Consider the following 23,342-nt stretch of genomic DNA (forward strand, 5'->3'; position numbering starts at 1 on the left):
AAAACTACTGAAGGGACTCTCGGGTGATATGATTAGACAATTTTTTCTTTAGACTTTCATGTCTGCGTTCTACCTTGTGACTAAAAAGTAGGGGATTTTTGTTGTTGTTGCTGTTGGGGTTTTTTTTTATGAAGATGTAAATATGTCAGCATATTCAGCAGTTCTATTTTAGTCTGCCATCTAGCTACCAAATATCTTCTTGAAGACGCAAGACAACTCAAAGCAAATCTATAGGTGACCAGCTGCCTAGAAATGTCACCAAGTTTGGTAAGTCATACTCTTTCCCATCATCAATCAATGTCTTCATTCCTTGATTTCCATTACCTGTTATTTTCCTGACTCTGCTTTCAAACCCATCCTAGGAGAAAGCCATCTTATCTCTGTCCTGCTCTCACTTGATCCATGTTCCCCAGGAGTATAAACATGCCATCTGTTTGCCCCAAAGATAGTAGCCCAAATTTGTTCATTTCTGTGTATTTCTTCTGATGGATGGGTATTTTGACACATGACTTTTGATCCCTTGTACCCCCATTCTCTCAGTCTTTTTGCAGAAGCATTGCTGTTTTATCAGTCAATGGTTTCCTGGGTGTCAAAATAGGTAAGGAGAAGGTATAATATGCCTGACCCAAGATGAATCACTCTAGCTACCAGAAGCTCACACAAAGGAGAAAAGGGCATCTAGAGCCTACTTCAGACAAATTGAACTATGAAATATAAATTTTAAAAAATGTCTAGCTCTCTGGTTTGGGAAAATTCATTCAATCATCTAATTTCTTTTCTCCAATTTGGGTCAAGAACCTTTAGCTAGGATGTCAGTGGGTGGGTTTGAGACCAAGTCTCATTATCCAGCACTGACTGACCTCAAATCCATGGCAGTCCTCCTACCTGAGTTACTGAAGAAGTGCTGGCATTAAAAGTGTGCCATCATGTTCTAATTGAGAACTCAATTTTAGCTTGATTCTTAAAGTTTGCACACAGACTTGTAGGTTTTCTTATGGCCTTTGCATACATAGGTGTTATGACACTTTCTTCTTATACATCCATTTTGCCCTTCCCCATACTTCCTTCCTACTGATCCTCTTCCTTCTAAACAGTCACACTTTAGGACTTCATGTCATGCGTTTCATAATTGTCTGTCTCTACCTTAAAATCTCTTCCTATCATCTCATGATCCTCTTTTTATTTTTATAACTTAAACATACACACACACATCTAGATTCAATATGTGAGAGAAAATATGTGATGTTTGGCTTATTTCACTTTTACTTTTGTTTTTATGATATGTGGTCTCTCTGCCTAGTGTAGGCTGGACTGGAGCTCATAATCCTCCAGCATCAGCCTCCTGGGTGCTGCATATACCACCATTCCCTGACTTGAAGACAGAATGTTTTCATTACAAAATTAAAAGGGGATTCAGGTTTTTAACTGCCTAAGGAATATAGATGAATCTCTCTGATTGTTTTTAAGTAATATTTCTATAATAGACCATGAATCCCCAGATACACTGCATTACAGAATATGTGGCTAAGGGATTCTGAGGTAGCACACCCTGAGTGAGAAAACTTGACAGAGAATCTAAAAGACACAAGGACTGGGCCATGAGAATGGCTCCTAAGCCAGAGTAAGACCACAAAAAACAAGTTGGAGAGGGAGAACAGATGCTAAGGCAGGCAAATTTGTGTCTGCCTGAAGAAGAGGCCATCATTACCTGGTGTGGCAGCTACACAAAGAAGGCCCCTTCCTACAAGTCTCAGTCATTGGGCAGCCAATCAGCCATCCAGCTCTATGTCCCATTGCTCTCTAAGTCAACCAGGGTAGGGCCTCCTGCACACAGAACTTCCAGCAAGCTGTCTCCCTCCTCCTTACCTAAGGGACTTCCATGACTTTAAAGCCCAGGATCTATGTTTCTGTATATATGTGTACCCACAATGGTTTCTAGAGGTAGCTTTTTAGCTGCATGAAAATGTATAATTACTATACCTACACACACATACACATACACACACTCAAACTCACACACTCCTGATCCAGGCTGTATATTTTGTATTTTGAGTTTGAAATAGCCTTCTCAGTGCATGTTTCTGGCCATTCTGAGTCCCTGCCATAACCCTGTACCATAAAATACCTCTCTATTGCATGCTAACCACAGTACACTGAAAAGCATACTTTGAAGAAAGAAATTATTGTGTTCCAATCATTTGAAATAGAACTTGGTATGATAGTAAATGTTTGGTAACATTTGATCATCATACACAGAAATGATTTACATCTGTCTTCCAAGCTTGCTAGTATTCTGTAAACAGAGAGTAAGTCTCTATCTCATCCCCAGATGAGTCTTGGAGTATAGACTATTTTGTATCAACAGAACATTGCTGAACTCTGTACCATATATAAATACAGTGGAGCAAGGACCATCCCTGGCCTCCCACTGATTGCAGTTTAGTGGAAAGACTATTACAGATTTATTATCCCACATGAGCAATGCAATGAAGTACAGGAGCAGGGTGGTAGGGAAACAGACTGAAGGATCATTTTATGTGCAACCTAGTGGGCTCCCAAGTAAAGATGGCAGATAAACAAAACAAATACAAGCTGGAAGAAATAGTCATTGCCACTCTTGGTGACATGAGCAGCTCCTAGACCTAAGAAAGGAGTTGCTGACCAAGAGGCCAGATATACCTCAGGAGACAGAGCCTTAAACCAAAGGACAGACTTCTGATCTCAGGACAGAGACACTTAGGCTCATCTTGATTCCATTTGGTCATTGTGATGGTTTGTATCCCAGGGAGTGGGACTATTAAAAGATGTCGCCTTGTTGAAGTAGGTGTGTCACTGTGGGCATTGGCTTAAGACCTATATCCTACCTGCCTGGAAGCCAGCATTCTAATAGCAGCCTTCAGATAAAGATGTTGAACTCTCAGATCCTACTGGATCATGTGTGCCTGGCTGCTGCCATATTCCCACCTTCATGATGATTGTATGAAACTCTGAACCTCTAAGTCAGCACCAGTTACATGTTGTCCTTATAGGAGTTGCCTAGGTCATGATGTCTGTTCACATCAGTAAAACTCTAACTAAGGGATGGTGCAGATGTTGCATAATGCTTCCAAAATACAATAATTTCAGTTTACCACATATGGTATTGTTTCATCACACACACACATACATACATACATACACACACACACACACACACACACACACACACACACACACCAAAATAAATAGAAAGAAAAAGCATAAAGAAAGAAAGCCTGCCTAGGTTTCAATATGCAAACAGCTGAACCTGCATTTTTGCATTTTCTGATTTCAGCAAAGACCCTGAGAGTGTTCCCATGACCCCTTTTTTATGTAGCACTCAGCTTCAATTATATTTTATTAGGCAGTGGGAGTCTGCTGCAGGGCTCCCATCTGCTGGTGCTCTTTCTCATGTTGAGTCTGCCTGCTGCCTAATAACAAGCAGTAGAGATTTCCTTCCTAATCGGAAGAGCACTTGATAGCTTTTCTACCTCTTGAAAGCCAACACAAAGCCCTGGCTGAACACTCTGTGGCTAATTAGATGGTGTTACCCTATACTTTGTGCCACCTTCTCCTTATCCCAGGCCACCCCATACCCTGTGTTCTTTCACAGGATATTTGTTATGTGTTTCTCAAACTGCTGGCCTGGGGAAGAGAAATCCATAGTACATGAATTCCTACGGTGAGGAGTGGGCTTACTTTATTCTTCAATAGCTGTAGAGGAAAGAAAAAAACACAATCCTCCAACATCAATCAACAGGCTTGCAATTTTGTACAGGATATAAAAACACATACCTCTAAAGCAATTATAATTTAGTACTAATTATTTTTTCTTATTTATAAGCTATCTCTCCCCTATTTAAGCACAAAGGAAAATTGATAGGTGGAGATAAGAAAATCAAACAGAAGAGTTTGATAATTGGGATGCAGGATGGACTGAGTTTAGGGCAAATTGGGAGCAGTGTTGCAGTAGTATGTAGTCCTTCTTTGTCCAGGCCTGTTATTTGGGATTTGCAGTGGAGTAAATGTGGTGGTTATGGGAGAATCTGGAGTACTTAGAAAATAGGAAGAGGAGACTGCTCTGGTTGGGGAGAGAGAAATCCGGCCCACACAGGGCCACAACCCTCTTCCGGTCAGAAAAGCACCTGAGCAGCTGGGGCGCAGGGTCTGCTGACACTCGCCAACTGCCCACAACACCCGCCACAGGATCTTAAGACTTCTGGTGAGGGGAGCACAGCTTCTGCTCCAATCCAATTGCGCGGGACCTGAGACTGCATTAGTTAGGGAAGCAGAAACCAGCCTGAGTAGGGCCACAGGCCTCACCCGGCCGGATCAGCGCCAGGGTAGCGGGAGCGCAGGGTTGCCTGACACCCGCCAGCTACCCACGACCCCCGCCGCAGGATTTTGGGACTGCTGGTGAGTGGAACACAGCTTCTGCTCCAGTCCAATCACGCGGGACCTGAGACTGCTCTGGTTGGGGAGAGAGAAATCCGGCCCACACAGGGCCACAACCCTCTTCCGGTCAGAAAAGCACCTGAGCAGCTGGGGCGCAGGGTCTGCTGACACTCGCCAACTGCCCACAACACCCGCCACAGGATCTTAAGACTTCTGGTGAGGGGAGCACAGCTTCTGCTCCAATCCAATTGCGCGGGACCTGAGACTGCATTAGTTAGGGAAGCAGAAACCGGCCTGAGTAGGACCACAGGCCTCATCCGGCTGGATCAGCGCCAGGGTAGCGGGAGCGCAGGGTTGCCTGACACCCGCCAGCTACCCACGACCCCCGCCGCAGGATTTTGGGACTGCTGGTGAGTGGAACACAGCTTCTGCTCCAATCCAATTGAGCGGGACCTGAGACTGCATTAGTTAGGGAAGCAGAAACCGGCCTGAGTAGGGCCACAGGCCTCACCCGGCCGGATCAGCGCCAGGGTAGCGGGAGCGCAGGGTTGCCTGACACCCGCCAGCTACCCACGACCCCCGCCGCAGGATTTTGGGACTGCTGGTGAGTGGAACACAGCTTCTGCTCCAGTCCAATCACGCAGGACCTGAGACTGCTCTGGTTGGGGAGAGAGAAATCCGGCCCACACAGGGCCACAAGCCTCTTCCGGTCAGAAAAGCACCTGAGCAGCTGGGGCGCAGGGTCTGCTGACACTCGCCAACTGCCCACAACACCCGCCACAGGATCTTAAGACTTCTGGTGAGGGGAGCACAGCTTCTGCTCCAATCCAATTGCGCGGGACCTGAGACTGCATTAGTTAGGGAAGCAGAAACCAGCCTGAGTAGGGCCACAGGCCTCACCCGGCCGGATCAGCGCCAGGGTAGCGGGAGCGCAGGGTTGCCTGACACCCCCCAGCTACCCACGACCCCCGCCGCAGGATTTTGGGACTGCTGGTGAGTGGAACACAGCTTCTGCTCCAATCTTTAAATAGTGACAACGATAACAACTAACCCCAGAGATTACCAGATGGCGAAAGGTAAACGTAATAATCTTACTAACAGAAACCAAGACCACTCACCATCATCAGAACCCAGCACCCCCACTTCACCCAGTCCAGGGCACCCCAACACACCGGAAAAGCTAGACACGGATTTAAAAGCATATCTCCTGATGATGATAGAGGACTTCAAGAAGGACGTTAATAACACACTTAAAGAAATGCAGGAGAACACTGCTAAAAAGGAAGAAGACAATAAAGAGGAAGCACAAAAATCCCTTAAAGAATTGCAGGAGAACACTGCTAAAGAGTTACAAATCCTTAAAGAAAAACATGATAACATAATCAAACAGGTAGAAGTCCTTACAGAAAAACAGGAAAACACATCCAAACAGATGATGGAAATGAACAAAACCATACTAGACCTAAAAAGGGAAGTAGACACAATAAAGAAAACCCAAAATGAGGCAACACTGGAGATAGAAACCCTAGGAAAGAAATCTGGAACCATAGATGCAAGCATCAGCAACAGAATACAAGAGATGGAAGAGAGAATCTCAGGTGCAGAAGATTCCATAGAGAACATCGGCACAACAATCAAGGAAAATGGAAAATGCAAAAAGATCCTAACTCAAAACATCCAAGAAATACAGGACATAATGAGAAGACCAAACCTACGGATAATAGGAGTGGATGAGAATGAAGATTTTCAACTCAAAGGACCAGCAAACATCTTCAACAAAATTATAGAAGAAAACTTCCCAAATCTAAAGAAAGAGATGCCCATGAACATACAAGAAGCCTACAGAACTCCAAATAGACTGGATCAGAAAAGAAATACCTCCCGACACATAATAATCAGAGCAACAAATGCTCTAAATAAAGATAGAATACTAAAAGCAGTAAGAGAAAAAGGCCAAGTAACATATAAAGGCAAGCCTATCAGAATTACACCAGATTTTTCACCAGAGACTATGAAAGCCAGAAGATCCTGGACAGATGTTATACAGACACTAAAAGAACACAAATTCCAGCCCAGGCTACTATACCCAGCCAAACTCTCAATTAACATAGATGGAGAAACCAAAGTATTCCACGACAAAACCAAATTCACACATTATCTCTCCACGAATCCAGCCCTTCAAAGGATAATAACAGAAAAAAACCAATACAAGGACAGGAACCACGCCCTAGAAACAACAAGAAGGTAATCCCTCAACAAACCTAAAAGAAGACAGCCACAAGAACAAAATGCCAACTTTAACATCAAAAATAACAGGAAACACCAATTTCTTTTCCTTAATATCTCTTAATATCAATGGACTCAACTCCCCGATAAAAAGACATAGACTAACAAACTGGCTACACAAACAAGACCCAACATTTTGCTGCTTACAGGAAACTCATCTCAGAGAAAAGGATAGACACTACCTCAGAATGAAAGGCTGGAAAACAATTCTCCAAGCAAATGGCATGAAGAAACAAGCTGGAGTAGCCATTCTAATATCTGATAAGATTGACTTCCAACCCAAAGTCATTAAAAAAGACAGGGAGGGACACTTCATACTCATCAAAGGTAAAATCCTCCAAGAGGAACTATCAATCCTGAATATCTATGCTCCAAATACAAAGGCAGCCACATTCATTAAAGAAACTTTAGTAAATCTCAAAGCACACATTGCACCTCATACAATAATAGTGGGAGACTTCAACACACCACTTTCACCAATGGACAGATCATGGAAACAGAAACTAAACAGGGACACAGTGAAACTAAGAGAAATTATGAATCAAATGGATCTGGCAGATATCTACAGAACATTCTATCCTAAAACAAAAGGATATACCTTCTTCTCAGCACCTCATGGTACCTTCTCCAAAATTGACCACATAATTGGTCACAAAGCAGGCCTCAACAGATATAAAAATATTGAAATTGTCCCATGCATCCTATCAGATCACCATGGACTAAGGCTGATCTTCAATAACAAAATAAATAATAGAAAGCCAACCTTCACGTGGAAACTGAACAACACTCTTCTCAATGATACCTTGGTCAAGGAAGGAATAAAGAAAGAAATTAAGGACTTTTTAGAGTTCAATGAAAATGAAGCCACAACATACCCAAACTTATGGGACGCAATGAAAGCATTTTTAAGAGGAAAACTCATAGCTCTGAGTGCCTCCAAAAGGAAACTAGAGAGAGCACACATTAGCAGCTTGACAACACACCTAAAAGCACTAGAACAAAAGGAAGCAAATTCACCCAAGAGGAGTAGACGGCAGGAAATAATCAAACTCAGGGGTGAAATCAACCAAGTAGAAACAAGAAAAACTATTCAAAGAATCAACCAATCAAGGAGCTGGTTCTTTGAGAAAATCAACAAGATAGATAAACCCTTAGCCAGACTCACTAGAGGGCACAGGGAAAGCATCCTTATTAACAAAATCAGAAATGAAAAAGGAGACATAACAACAGATCCTGAAGACATCCAAAACACCATCAGATCCTTCTACCAAAGGCTATACTCAACAAAACTGGAGAACCTGGATGAAATGGACAAGTTCCTAGACAGATACCAGGTACCAAAGTTGAATCAAGATCAGGTTAATGATCTAAACAGCCCTATATCCCCCAAAGAAATAGAAGCAGTCATTAATAGTCTCCCAACTAAAAAAAGCCCAGGACCAGATGGGTTTAGTGCAGAGTTCTATCAGACCTTCAAAGAAGATCTAATCCCAGTTCTTCACAAACTATTCCACAAAATAGAAACAGAAGGTACTCTACCCAACTCATTCTATGAAGCCACAATTACTCTGATACCTAAACCACAAAAAGACCCAACAAAGATAGAAAACTTCAGACCAATATCCCTTATGAATATTGATGCAAAAATCCTCAATAAAGTTCTTGCTAACCGAATCCAAGAACACATCAAAACAATCATCCATCCTGACCAAGTAGGTTTCATCCCAGGGATGCAGGGATGGTTCAATATACGGAAATCCATCAACGTAATCCAGTATATAAACAAACTCAAAGATAAAAACCACATGGTCATCTCCTTAGATGCGGAAAAAGCATTTGACAAGATCCAACACCCATTCATGATAAAAGTCTTGGAAAGATCAGGAATTCAAGGCCCATACCTAAACATGATAAAAGCAATCTACAGCAAACCAGTAGCCAACATCAAAGTAAATGGTGAGAAGCTTGAAGCAATCCCTCTAAAATCAGGGACTAGACAAGGCTGTCCACTTTCTCCATACCTATTCAACATTGTACTTGAAGTCCTAGCCAGAGCAATTCGACAACAAAAGGAGATCAAAGGGATACAAATTGGAAAAGAGGAAGTCAAAATATCACTTTTTGCAGATGATATGATAGTATATATAAGTGACCCTAAAAATTCCACCAGAGAACTCCTAAGCCTGATAAACAGCTTCGGTGAAGTAGCTGGATATAAAATTAACTCAAACAAATCAATGGCCTTTCTCTACACAAAGAATAAACAGGCTGAGAAAGAAATTAGGGAAACAACACCCTTCTCAATAGTCACAAATAATATAAAATATCTTGGCGTGACTCTAACTAAGGAAGTGAAAGATCTGTATAATAAAAACTTCAAGTCTCTGAAGAAAGAAATTATAGAAGATCTCAGAAGATGGAAAGATCTCCCATGCTCATGGATTGGCAGGATCAACATTGTAAAAATGGCTATCTTGCCAAAAGCAATCTACAGATTCAATGCAATCCCCATCAAAATTCCAAATCAATTCTTCAACGAATTAGAAAGTGCAATCTGCAAATTCATCTGGAATAACAAAAAACCTAGGATAGCAAAAACTCTTCTCAAGGATAAAAGAACCTCTGGTGGAATCACCATGCCGGACCTAAAGCTCTACTACAGAGCAATTGTGATAAAAACTACATGGTACTGGTATAGTGACAGACAAATAGACCAATGGAATAGAATTGAAGACCCAGAAATGAACCCACACACCTATGGTCACTTGATCTTCGACAAGGGAGCTAAAAACATCCAGTGGAAGAAAGACAGCATTTTCAACAAATGGTGCTGGCACAACTGGTTGTTAACATGTAGAAGAATGCGAATCGATCCATTCCTATCTCCTTGTACTAAGGTCAAGTCTAAGTGGATCAAGGAACTTCACATAAAACCAGAGACACTGAAACTTATAGAGGAGAAAGTGGGGAAAAGCCTTGAAGATATGGGCACAGGGGAAAAATTCCTGAATAGAACAGTAATGGCTTGTGCTGTAAGATCGAGAATTGACAAGTGGGACCTCATGAAACTACAAAGCTTCTGCAAGGCTAAAGACACCATCAATAAGACAAAAAAACCACCAACAGATTGGGAAAGGATCTTCACCTATCCTAAATCAGATAAGGGACTAATATCCAATATATATAAAGAACTCAAGAAGGTGGACTCCAGAAAGTCAAATAACCCCATTAAAAAATGGGGCTCAGAACTGAACAAAGAATTCTCACCTGAGGAATACCGAATGGCAGAGAAGCACCTGAAAAAATGTTCAACATCCTTAATCATCAGGGAAATGCAAATCAAAACAACCCTGAGATTCCACCTCACACCAGTCAGAATGGCTAAGATCAAAAACTCAGGTGACAGCAGATGCTGGCGAGGATGTGGAGAAAGAGGAACACTCCTCCATTGTTGGTGGGATTGCAAGCTTGTACAACCACTCTGGAAATCAGTCTGGCGGTTCCTCAGAAAATTGGACATAGTACTACCGGAGGATCCAGCAATACCTCTCCTGGGCATATATCCAGAAGATGTCCCAACCGGTAAGAAGGACACATGCTCCACTATGTTCATAGCAGCCCTATTTATAATAGCCAGAAGCTGGAAAGAACCCAGATGTCCCTCAACAGAGGAATGGATACAGAAATTATGGTACATTTACACAATGGAGTACTACTCAGCTATTAAAAAGAATGAATTTATGAAATTCCTAGCCAAATGGATGGACCTGGAGGGCATCATCTTGAGTGAAGTAACACAATCACAAAAGAACTCACACAATATGTATTCATTGATAAGTGGATATTAGCCCAAAACTTAGGATACCCAAGATATAAGATACAATTTGCTAAACGCATGAAACTCAAGAAGAATGAAGACCAAAGTGTGGACACTGTGCACCTTCTTAGAATTGGGAACAAAACACCCAGGGAAGGAGCTACAGAGACAAAGTTCGTAGCTGTGATGAAAGGATGGTCCATTTAGAGACTGCTGTATCCAGGGATCCGTCCCATAATCAGCTTCTAAACGCTGACACCATTGCATACACTAGCAAGATCGTGCTGAAAGGACCCAAATATAGCTGTCTCTTGTGAGACGATGCCGGGGCCTAGCAAACACAGGAGTGGATGTTCACAGTCAGCTATTGGATGTATCACAGGGCTCCCAATGGAGAAGCTAGAGAAAGTACCCAAGGAGCTAAAGGGATCTGCAACCCTATTGTTGGAACAACATGATGTACTAACCGGAACCCTGGAGCTCTTGTCTCTAGCTGCATATGTATCGAAAGATGGCCTAGTCGGCCATCAATGGAAAGAGAGGCCCATTGGACTTGCAAACTTTATATGCCCCAATATAGGGGAATGCCAGGGCCAAAAGAATGGGAATGGGTGGGTAGGGAAGTGGGGGGCGCTATGGGGGACTTTTGGGATAGTATTGGAAATGTAATTGAGGAAATTATGTAATAAAAATATTAAAAAAAAAAAAAAAAAAAAAAAAAAAAAAAAAGAAAATAGGAAGAAGAACAAAATTAACTCATCAACCTGAGGCAATGACTGACACATTTTGATAAACAATCTTCCAGGCAGTTTTTTCTGTATGTATATTTTCCACAAAGTTCAGATCATAAATTGAGTTTTGCATCTTGCTATTTCCATTTGTCCTTGTCTAAATATATTGAATTATCCCTGATCTTTGCTTGGAAATTTGAATTTTAGTGGCTGAACAGTTTTAATGTGTGGCTTTACAACAATGTATTTCTTTTTCTTTCTTTCTCTTTCTTCCTTCCTTCCTTCTTTCTTTCTTTTTTTTTTTTTTGATTTTTTATTAGATATTTTCTACATTTACATTTTAAATGCTACACCCTTTCCTAATGTCCTCTCCAAAAGTCCCCTATGCACTCTTCCTGCCCTGCTCCCCAACTAACCCAAGCACTCTTCCTGGTCCTGGCATTCCCCTGTACTGGCTTTACAAGGGCGCCATCCTACAACCTAGCCCAGGCCGCTTAGAGGTGGTGGATTCAGAGAACCCCAAGCATACTACCTACCATCAGTGAGCCCAGAAAAAGTGAGTTGAGGAAAAGTACCCATTAATTCATGTCTGCCAAGCCCTCCAGCACCATAGCTAAAAGTCTCAGAATTAATAATGCTTTACCAGGTCTTGGCTCCTACTGAGTTCTGTCCTTTGTAGAGCAGAGTTATAGACACCACCCCTTCCCTCACATGGTGTCAGTCTCTATGGAAGAGACACAGGAGGGTAAGAGATCGTAAAGAACACTTATCTGTATTTCATAGTGAAAGGAGGAACATTATGTCATGTCTTCTGCCATTCATAGATGCCCTAACTGCACCCTCCACATAATCAAAATTCATGGCATAAAATCATTTTGGGGGCCCAATTCACTTACAGAAATGCATTTTTAAGTGGCTAGGACTTTGTACATTGTGTGAGTTCTGCCATAATAGACGAGTGGCAAGCACTGTCACAGAAATCCAGGCCTGTTGGCTTCCCAAGGGAAACTAGCTTTGCTCTAACCCAGTCACAGCTGAGAGGTCTGGATGGGATACAGGATAGTCCATAATTAAGGAGTAACCTGTGATTCCAGGGGAAGCTGAATCATTATAACCATCAGGGATGCTTTGTAAAAGATACAAATTATCCAGCCACACACACTGAGGCTCTGCTTGCAAAAATTGGAGATAAACTTTTAAGATTTGACATGACCTTGTCAGTCTGTCTAGTTACTTAGAGGAAAATAAAAGAAGTTTGGCTGGAAAAATCATGAAAAGCTATTGAACAGAATATTAAAGGAGGAATGAACAGAATATTAAAGGAGGTCTAATGAACACAATATTAAAGGAGGAATGCTTTAGTTCGGCTATGTCTAAGGAAGGATCAGAACAGTGACCAAGAAGGAGTAACCAGGAAGCAGTGTTAGCATGGGACAGCTTAAAAATCTGGTCAATGAATGCAGATTCCAAACCATGACCAGTATACAAGGTAGTTTCTGGACCACGGCCAACATCTCAGAGTGATAAAGGGCAAACCACAGAGCAGATCAGCACCAGGCCAAGGATGGTGACTATACAGCTACTGAGAAGATGCAGAGGATTTCCAGGCTTGCTCACTGCTTAATCCCAGCACCTAGCAGGAAACCCACCTGCTGAGTAAAAGGAGGGGTCAATACCCTGGTGAGTTTAAAGGCAGGGTATAGATGGAAACCATGATAAATGAGTGAACCAAGGATTTCTTCAAAATGCCAGTCAATGAGGCTAGAAATAAAACTCTATGGCAACCTAAAAAGTTAAAACATGATGGCCTTGTTTTCAGTCAAAGCTCTTCTTCATGATGTGGGCTTTCTTCTGAGACTTTTTATTGGCTCCTACTCCATGAAAGAATGAAATGCCAGCACCATTTGTTGAAAATGCTGTCTTTCTTCCATTTTCCTTGATTGTTGTGCCGATGTTCTCTATGGCGGTTCCTCAGAAAATTGGACATAGTACTACCGGAGGATCCAGCAATACCTCTCCTGGGCATATATCCAGAAGATGTCCCAACCGGTAAGAAGGACACATGCTCCACTATGTTCATAGCAGCCCTATTTATAATAGCCAGAAGCTGGAAAGAACCCAGATGTCCCTCAACAGAAGAATGGATACGGAAATTATGGTACATCTACACAATGGAGTACTACTCAGCTATTAAAAAGAATGAATTTATGAAATTCCTAGCCAAATGGATGGACCTGGAGGGCATCATCTTGAGTGAGGTAACACAATCACAAAGGAACTCACACAATATGTATTCACTGATAAGTGGATATTAGCCCAAAACTTAGGATATCCAAGATATAAGATACAATTTGCTAAACGCATGAAACTCAAGAAGAATGAAGACCAAAATGTGGACACTGTGCCCCTTCTTAGAATTGGGAACAAAACACCCATGGAAGGAGTTACAGAGACAAAGCTTGGAGCTGTGATGAAAGGATGGACCATCTAGAGACTGCCGTATCCAGGGATCCATCCCATAATCAGCTTCTAAACGCGGACACCATTGCATACACTAGCAAGATTTTGCTGAAAGGACCCAAAGATAGCTGTCTCTTGTGAGATGATGCCGGGGCCTAGCAAACACAGGAGTGGATGCTCACAGTCAGCTATTGGATGTATCACAGGGCTCCCAATGGAGAAGCTAGAGAAAGTACCCAAGGAGTTAAGGGATCTGCAACCCTATAGTTGGAACAACATTATGAACTAACCAGTACCCCGGAGCTCTTGTCTCTAGCTGCATATGTATCGAAAGATGGCCTATTCAGCCATCACTGGAAAGAGAGGCCCATTGGACTTGCAAACTTTATATGCCCCAATATAGGGGAATGCCAGGGCCAAAAGAATGGGAATGGGTGCGTAGGGAAGTGGGGGGCGCTATGGGGGACTTTTGGGATAGCATTGGAAATGTAATTGAGGAAAATATGTAATAAAAAATATTAAAAAAAAAAGAATGAAATGACTTTGAGATGCTGGAATGTATTTTTGTCCTAGGTATGAAAGATGGCAAGCCTTCTTTCTGCCTTGGGAAGGAAAGAATGATGGGCGAGATCTTGTAATTTGGTTTTCTGGCAAAGGAAGAAGGACAGCTTCTGCTCACTGGGCCTTTTGGATCACAACCAGCAGGCACACCAATAGCACAATAGCTTGACTAGACTCCTTGTAAACCTTGATGACAGAGTTGACTGGGCTCTGATTAGCCAGGTCAGCCTGAGAATAGACAGTCCCTAGAAGATTCCAAACGACCTATGATCAGGTCTGGGGTGTTCTGAAGGCTTGGAAATGAGATTTCCTTTTGGAAAAAAACCTAGCTGACATTTTAAAATTCTTTCACAACTTATGATTATCCTAGTTGCCCTTCAGTTGACCACATTACACAGTCCACTCTTAGGCTGACAACAAAATAAAGTATAATGCTTAGATTGGAATGTTATACAATGCATACATGAATCAAAATATCATAAATATGTAAATGTACTACTTATTTATTAACATTTTTAATGAAATGAAAAAGGCATTCCAGTTCCCACAAGAAAGAGTTGAAAGGCATACTCAAATTCCTTCTTGAACACCCATCTTCTGAGCTTTCCTTCTTAAATGACAACTCTCTACTGCTAATATTGAACTGAAACATAAAGAGCTTTTGTTTCTGTCCGAGCATAAGTAATTTGTCCCATTAGAACTGACAAAAATACATTTAAAGAAAGACTGCTAAGGGCTACAGTATTTCAGCTTTAATTTCCTTTCTAGTGCAAACTTTCCAGAGCCTGGCTTTCACAGTGCCTTTTGAGGTAATGCATAGCTCCAAGTGACTTAACAATTTTTTTTAAATTTACAGACATCTAAGCATGTTTGTAAAATTCCACCAGTTCAAAAGGCTTCCTTTCCTTAAACATATTTCCAGTTCAAATTATATGTTACAGCAGTCTGTACTGTATTATGTCTAACATAAACAGTCATGTAAAAAATTGACAAAAACCTAGTAACACATCACTGCTGTCCCTTTCCCTTCACCATTCTTCCAGCAGTGAAAGTCTTCAGCTGCCAGTGGAAAGCATGAATGGGTCCCTAGGAACAGGCTGTCCTGCTGTCTCAGTGTCCTCAAGAAGACCCCTAGTTCTTTGGCCCAATCAGTTTTGAATCTTAGTGTCTGAGAAGTTTTTCTCACTCTGAGCTAAGTATAAAACTAAAAAATTTACTAGCTACAGATATTTCTCCATTCTTGCCAAAAGGAGTCAGAGCTCAGACAATGACTACTTTTAAATTCTAGGACACTACAGCAGTTTCCAAATTGATATACAAAGTGCTGGAAATAATATTCTGTAATAGCTAACTTTTAAAAAAAAGTTATGCCTTTCAAGTCTGCGTATATTTATACCACTTTAGGTGAAGCAAATAAAGACAGGAAAGCAATGTTAATGGACAATTAGCTGGTTTGGGTTTTGAAATAGCTTTTACTGAGAAAGACTTTGCCCTACAAAGGTTGTATGTATTTTAAAAATATTAAATCACCCTTTGAATGATAGTTCAAGGGCTCAAAACAGAATCTTTCCAATAAATCTGCTCTTTTGAAAAACATTCAATTCTGTTTTGAACTGAGAAAACGGTAGAGGCCCAAATATAAGAGATTTCAGGGAAAATAAGGCAGGGAGTAGAGACAAGCACATTTAAGGGAAAACAAACAACAGCAAACTCCACCAGGTCTTAAGAAGCTTTCAAACCCATACAGAAGCCCCCAAGAGCTTTTCTCCTAGCAAATCTCTGAACCAGGTTCTGCAAAGAAAAGGTCCCCAACTTTGCTCAGTTTATAAGACCCTCTCTGGACAATAATGTAGTTGAGTTGTCCCTTTGCCCAGTTTTGCACAGCTACGTAATGCAATGGTTGCTGTTGTTTTGTGTTGTTTTATTTTCTTTCAAATGTCCTTATTCTCCTAAATGCCAAAAGATTTACCAATCGTCTAAGGGTCAAAAAGGGGGAGATTATCCAACCCAGCTAAAAGCTTTTCCATTAATTCGAATTGGGCAACTTACTGCATGGTAAAGGAATGGCATAAGAAACAAGAGTAAAGAAAAGAGGAGCACTCCCTAATTGAGCCTGCAGCCCTGGGACTGCATGTCAATAGAAGCTGCTTTGACTTCCACCTGCCAAAATAGAACTGTAGTGGCCTAGATAGGGGCTGCCACACTAGTCATGAGCCTAAGAGTGCATACACTGGGCAACACAGAGAAACAAACTCTAACCCCAGAAACACATTTCTCAACAGAAATCAAATTTCCACCACCCCCAAGGAGAAAGGATGCTAGTAGTCTCTAAGAAGACAGTTTCAGGGGAATATGGGATCCACAGGAGTATCAGGTTGGCAGGACAGAAATCTACAGTTCCCGGCAGCAGCCTGAGGATCTGAGGGCCTAAGCAATGTCACAAGCATCCTCATCTTTAAATCTTGAGAAATTCCATCTCTCTTCTACAGCCAGGGGCTTCGCTCCACAAGGAGGGTTCCTGGAAGATCACAGAAACCAGAGCGCCCTGGCCTGATCCTGAAAGCTCCATGAGGCCAGGAGCCTCAGAATAGACCACCATCTCTACTTAGTGTGGGTGTCTTGCCACAGCCAGAGGGAACATTAAACAAATGCACTTTTAGAAACTTCCTCTCCTGATATGCTCGGTTTCTTTAATATGGACCCTATCTCCCTAAACTTGCCTTCAGTGGAGCTCAAAGCCTGGAGTAGGGGGATGGTGTGTAGAGGAGCAGATCCTCCCCAAAGTTTCCAACTCATCCCTGGGGTTGGTCCAGTACACAGAGCTTACCAGATCCTTTCCTGGCCCGCAGTGGTGCTCTAGTAACCTGCAACTTTTAGCCCTCTGTCCTTCCTAGACTACATCATAAAATCCCCCAAGGCAGAAAGTTGGAAGTGACTTTAAGGACCTTTGGGGTCCCTAACCTCCAAGTCTTGTGCTCCCACCCCCTGAAGACATGGCTTAGGTAACTCCCTGTAGCAGCTCAATTGTGCAAGAGAGAAAAGGAAGAGCGCAGGACAAGTGGTTGAAAAGCAAGCTCATTTGTTTCAGTAGATCCTAGGCAGCCCCACGTTCATGGGTGGCGGATCCCCCAGGTGGAATCCCCCAATTACTGGCTGGCTCTTCTATTTGCCTTGGCACTCTTAACAGTGAACTTCCCCGGCTGGGCCCACTCACCTTCTCTGCGGACACCCAATCCATCAAGCCCAAGGTGAGCAGGATCCAAGCGCACTGCATATTCCCCAGGGATGTGGCTCATACCCGCATAAAAGGAAGCCCAGCGCACTCCTAAGAGGGCCTAGAAAAGAAAGAAGCTGAGCTGCCTCCAGGAGAGAGGTTTGGGCTCCGATTCTGAGCTCTAACAGTCTTCTCTGGCGCCTGCTCTAGAGTTCTCGCTGCGCCCCAGAAAAGCGGCGCCTTCTCATTTGTAGGCTTCTGCACTCCCAGCCCAGAGTTGCTGCTTAGCGAGGCTGTTTTCTTGGACTGGTCCTACAGGGAGGCGTTGTGCTTTCACTCCGCGTACTCCGGTGTCTGAGTCGCGTTGCTGTCTGATTTGAAGCAAGCAGTCGATGGATTGAAACCAAGCTGCCGCTCAAGTTTAGGACGCCGAAGGGCGGCGGGGACGCGCGATTTGCCGGGCTGGATCTCCAGGAGTATCTGGAGTACAGCACTCTACAGCTAGGCTGGTGACTTGGCTGCAGCGCCCCTCCTTCTACGCGCCGCCGCCTCCCGGGTCCTCCCCTCGATCTCACCCCACCCCCCTCCGTGTCCTCTCCCTGGTCCTGGTCTTGGTCCTGCTCCTCCTCCGCCTCTACAGCCCCCACCTTCCCTCCCTTCTTAGCCTGGCCCTCAGGGTTCTTCCCAGCTACTGGGGGAAAGGAGCTTGCCAGGACTCCATGATAAAACCAGGGAGAAATTCTTATGGGATTACACTGGGATTGGCAGCTCCCAGAGCCAGTGGGAGCCAGCAGCTCCACGCTGTGGCTGTCCTGAGAACCTGCCTCTGCAAACCTTAGTGCTCTTTCATTTTCTCTCTCCTTCTTTCTCCTTCTCAACACCGTCCCCTCTCCCCACCACCCTTCTGTCTCTTTCCCTTTCCTTCTCCTTTTCTTCGCTGTAATTTTCTAAAGAAAATTCAATGAAGGTGTGATGGGCATATTGAGCCTTTTCTGACTTGTGAAAATTAGGTCAATAGAAATATGAGAGTCGAGAAAAATGAGAAAGTTTATACATCCCCTTCAAGTATTCACAGTATCCATAGGTCTCCAGATAATGAAGATTGCAATTCAAAATAGACAAAAATAATTGTAACAAGTTCGTGCTAAGATTCTCCTTGGAACTTTCCCTCATGACCCACCTCCACCCCCACCCCAACCACAACCCCCCAAAAGCAGAAAAAAGCGATTCCTAAATCCAAAAATGCAACAACTCCAAAGCACAACTTCATTCAAGGTTTACAAACCATTTCTGCTGCTCACATTTTTTGCCTCCCCCACACACACACACTGCCCCAGGCATCAGCTAAGGTCGATTTCCATAGTTTTACTTTTGGAAAATGTAAAATTGTTTACATTTGGAAGCAACAAATAGGGATGAAAAATTAGAGAGTCTAGATAATAGCAGATGAAGTTCAGAGAAGGGTTAAGTAGTTTCTGGCTTTAAGAAAATGAGTATGTATTTCCTGCATAAAGCAAAAGCACGTGTCATGTAGTTTGGTGCTGTATGGTGCTACAGAACCAGGCAGGCACATACTATTCTAATGCCCACCGGTGTTCTCTTGGATTTAGGAACTGAATGAATTATGGACCCATTTTCTTCTGTGATGCCCATTTATAAAGGACAGGAACTTTTCAGTATTAGTCACTATTTTTTTTATTATGTGGGATGAATTAAAAATACATAATAACTATGTTGTAGGTAAATACTCCAGACCTCAAGCCACACCATAAAAGCTCCGTCCTTTTCACACACACATACACACACACACACACACACACACACACAGAGACAGACAGACAGACAGACAGACAGACAGACATGAGGCCATAGTCATTTTAAAACTAAACCGTAGTCACATCCTAAGTGACTATTACAATGTTTTAGTGATAAGTTACTGTTATAAATCTCAAAAGAAAAATATCAGCAGGAGAACCATAACTCTTTAAGACATCAACTCTGGCTCAGATAACTAACTCCCAAGTTTCTGGTTCTTATAAGCTGCCTAAGGCACTGGCAGCCAAGAGAGGACAGGGAGGGGTACAACTAGTGGCCACTAGTGGCCATCAGAAAGGTCTCTAAATCTGGGAATTATGGAGGTATATTTCTACATCTGCTAAGTGAAATTTTTATGAAAATTGGTGGAGACTAAAATCCAGTAGAATTTTGTTAATTATATCTGATACAGAAAAGATAGACCAGATATCATTCTCCATATGTTCTGAGGTCCTCCAGCTGATAGGCTGGACTTCTAGGGGTCTAGCAAGAAAATATTCTTAACTGATATATTCTAAGAAGCTTTAGTGGTGTCATCTCAGAAGAAAATATACAGGATGAGGGCCAGTGATATGTTTCAGCAGATTTAGGCAATTGTTGTCAGTCCTGACCACCTAAGTTCTATCCCTGGGCCCACATGATGGAAAAAAGAAAATCAGCTTCCAAAAGTTATTTTCTGACTACCACATGTGTACCGCAGCATCACACATGTACATGTAAATAAATGTCCTTAAAATTGAGAATTGGAAAGCATATAAAACAAATAAAAGAGAACCAAAAATGTAAAGAGAACTGGACTTATTTTTATATTTTTATTTTACGTATGTGTATTTTGTTGTATGTATGTGTGAAATGTACCTGCAAGTGCCCAGAGAGGCCAAAAGAGGTCATCAGAACCGAACCACTGGTACTGGAATTACTCAAGATTGTGAGTCACTAAATGGATCCTGGAGACTGAACTGGGGTCTTCTGCAGGAGCAGCGCATGCTCTTAACTTCTAAGCCATCTCCTCAGCCCCAAGAACCAAATAACATTTAAAACATAGAAATAACTGCCATTAAAGACAGTGTTTCACCAAGGATGGAACACTAGACTCTGTCATTAGTGTATCTAATGACAAGTTTGGATAAACAGGTGCTTCATCATAAGGTGGTTGACAATTGTGTGAAGCTGTAAAAGCAACACGATGTCACTCACAGGTCCTGGTTGTGCTCCGATTTGCTGTCCCATGCAATGTTTCCATGGATATAGTCTAGAAATCAATTTGGAGGACTTAGCATGTAAGTGATAGAATTTGAAAGCAAAGGAAACCTGATTAATCACTCATTGCTAATGATGGCAGGTGAGCTAAGGCTGTAGGGAAAATCTGCAGGCACTCCAAACAAAATCTATTTTTAGCGTCAAATGTTCACTCTTTCTCTGCCTCCATTAGCCCTTCACCAAGGAAATTGGCTGGCTTCAGTTGTACAAAATCAGCATGGTGCTGATGTTGAGCAAAATTCATGTTTCCATTACTAATGAAACAGACAGGAAAGACAAGAAACTGTAAAATACATAAATTATCCTTGAATAAGATAGGAAATGAAGAGCTGGAGAGATGACTCGGCAGTTAAGAGCACTGACTGCTCTTCCAGAGGTCCTGAGTTCAATTCCCAGCAACCACATGGTGGCTCACAACCATCTGTAATGGGAATCCGATGCCCTCTTTTGGTGTGTCTGAGGACAGCTACAGTGTACTCACATACATGAAATAAATCATTTTTTAAAAAGGATGGGAAATGAGAGGACTATGAGCCAGTGATCCCAGGAGAAATGCAAGGTTAGGTTCTTCCCACTCTGATCCCAACATTTGATCAATACAGAACTTTGCTTCCTGTGTGTCTCGGATTAAAGATGCTTAGACATTGATGATTTGTTTGCCTTGACCAGCAGCCCTGCTACCTTGCTGAAAGTAAGCTAAGGTGCAGCTGTGAGACTCACAGTCTCAGAGTGAGTTCCGTTCCTGACACTCAAGGAGCATAGAATCTGGCACAGAGGTGGGGTATGGACCAACATGCCAGAACCAACATAGATAATTCTCCATAGCTGGCCGGTCATCATGTCAGGCAAATGGGAAGGAGTCAGGAGCCATATTGATTCTTCATGGAAGGGAAGACAGGGAGTGTGTCTGAAAGAACCAGAGATGCCCTTCTGACAGCAAGCTCTCTGTTTTTCCTTCCTGGTTTTGTTTGCACGTACTGGTCACAGTTTTAGAAAGGTCTTATGTGATTACAAACTGATTAACTTTTCTTGTCATTGTCACAGGGAAAAATTAAAAATAAACAGGGTTTAGCTGGACAAAGACAAAGGGCTTTGTGGAATAATTTAAGTTCTTGGATAACATTTTTATCATCCTGGTCTGAAGTTAACATGGGGATTCTGATCAATTTTTGGAAAGGATTAAGTAACTTGTCTTAGCTTTTAGAGTCATGCAGCTAGAATTATTTCCACTTTGTTATCTTTTTAACAGCTAGATTTTATTTTTTTTTAGTAGTTTTAGTCTCTATAAAAACTGAGCAGCTCAGAGCCTTCATGTATTCTTTGCCTTCAGACATTCATAACTTCCCTCTTTTAGTACTTATTCTATTGCTACGAAGAGAGACCATGACCAAAGGACTTAATTGAAGGCTTGCTTACAATTTAGAGGTTTAGTTCACTAACATCATTGCAAGGAGTATGGCTACAAGCAGGTAGACATAGTCCTGGCAGAATAGCTGAAACTACATCCCAATCTGCAGGCAACAGAAAGGGAGGCCGATTGAGCCTGGTGGGGGCTTTTGAAACATCAAAGCTTACTTCCAGTGACATATTTCCCCCAACAAGGCCACACCTCCTTCCTAACCTGTATAGTCTTTCAAACAGTTCCCACACAGTGACTAAACATTCAAATATATGAACTTACTGGGAGGGGAGATATTAGGGAGGGGACATTCTTATTCAAACCACCAGACTCTCCCACTAGCAACATCTGTCAAGGAGAGGTTCATTCACACAGTCAGTTATATGGTTCAATCAGTGTCACCCAGGGTCCCTAGATTACATTAGAGTTGCCTGATGCTGATGCATTGTACAGTCTTTAGTCTTGGACACGTGTGTCTAGAGGACACGTGTCTACTGTTATAGTGTCATGCAGAGAACTTTACTATACTATGCTAAAAGAAATCCCCTGTACTCTATGTCTTCTCCTCCTCCCACTCCTGGCATCCACTTTTACTTTTAACTACCTCCATCATTTGCTTTTTCATATTATTTAAATTGTACAGTGTGGATCCTTTCCAGATTGCCTTCTTTCACTTGGAAATACACATTTAACTCTCATCAGAGTCTTTACATAGCTCAAGAACTTCTTTCCTTTCACTATTGAAAAGTATTTTATAATCCAAGAAATCAGAACTGATGGATGTGCCCATTCACCCTCAGAAGAACATAATATTTTATTCTAAGTTTGGATGATTATGACAAAGCTCTTACAAACATCATGGGGGGCTTTTGTGAAGAGATGTTTCCACTACCATAAGGCATATATCAACCAATATGATTTCTGTGTTATGTGGTGAAATTTTTCAAAGAAACTCCCAATCTATGCATTCCCCCAGCAGTGAGTGTTGGGAACAAAATAAAAGGGGGGCGGGGGGCCCTGGAGAAGAATGGAAGGAAAAATATGCCCACATCCTGCCAGAGTTTCCCTATTCTCTGGTCAGTCAGGCATGGGAGGGCTGCTATCTACCCTATCCACTCATCCCTAGGTGGGCATTCCTCTATCCCACTCTTCAGGGGGTGGTCAAGGGGCAGTCCTGCCTGGGGACCCCCACCCATGTCTACTCTATGGTTTTAGAGCTTTATTATAGAAATTAAGGGAAAGAGAGAAGGTAGAAAGGAGGAAAAGAGAGAGAGAGGGAGGGAGGGAGGGAGGAGAGGAGAGGAGGGGAGGGGAGGGGAGGGGAGGGGAGGGGAGGGGAGGGGAGGGGAGGGGAGGGGAGGGGAGGGGAGGGGAGGGGAGGGGAGG

General features: G+C 42.5%; 1 protein-coding gene across 1 annotated transcript in view; it reads right to left on the reverse strand.

Moving 5' to 3' along the window:
- The window catches only part of Sdc2 (syndecan 2), a 208,099-nt gene extending 190,087 nt beyond the window's left edge, over nucleotides 1–18,012 (reverse strand). The window contains exon 1 of the mRNA XM_085832013.1: nucleotides 17,483–18,012. Within this exon, the coding sequence (XP_085688139.1) occupies nucleotides 17,483–17,542 (60 nt within the window). The 5' untranslated portion in view covers nucleotides 17,543–18,012. The remainder of the gene's footprint in view (nucleotides 1–17,482) is intronic.
- Between the last annotated feature and the right edge of the window lie 5,330 nt (nucleotides 18,013–23,342).

This window comes from Mus caroli, unplaced genomic scaffold (assembly GCF_978045245.1).
Source record: "Mus caroli unplaced genomic scaffold, Mus_caroli_1 scaffold_16, whole genome shotgun sequence".
Lineage (NCBI taxonomy): Eukaryota > Metazoa > Chordata > Mammalia > Rodentia > Muridae > Mus > Mus caroli.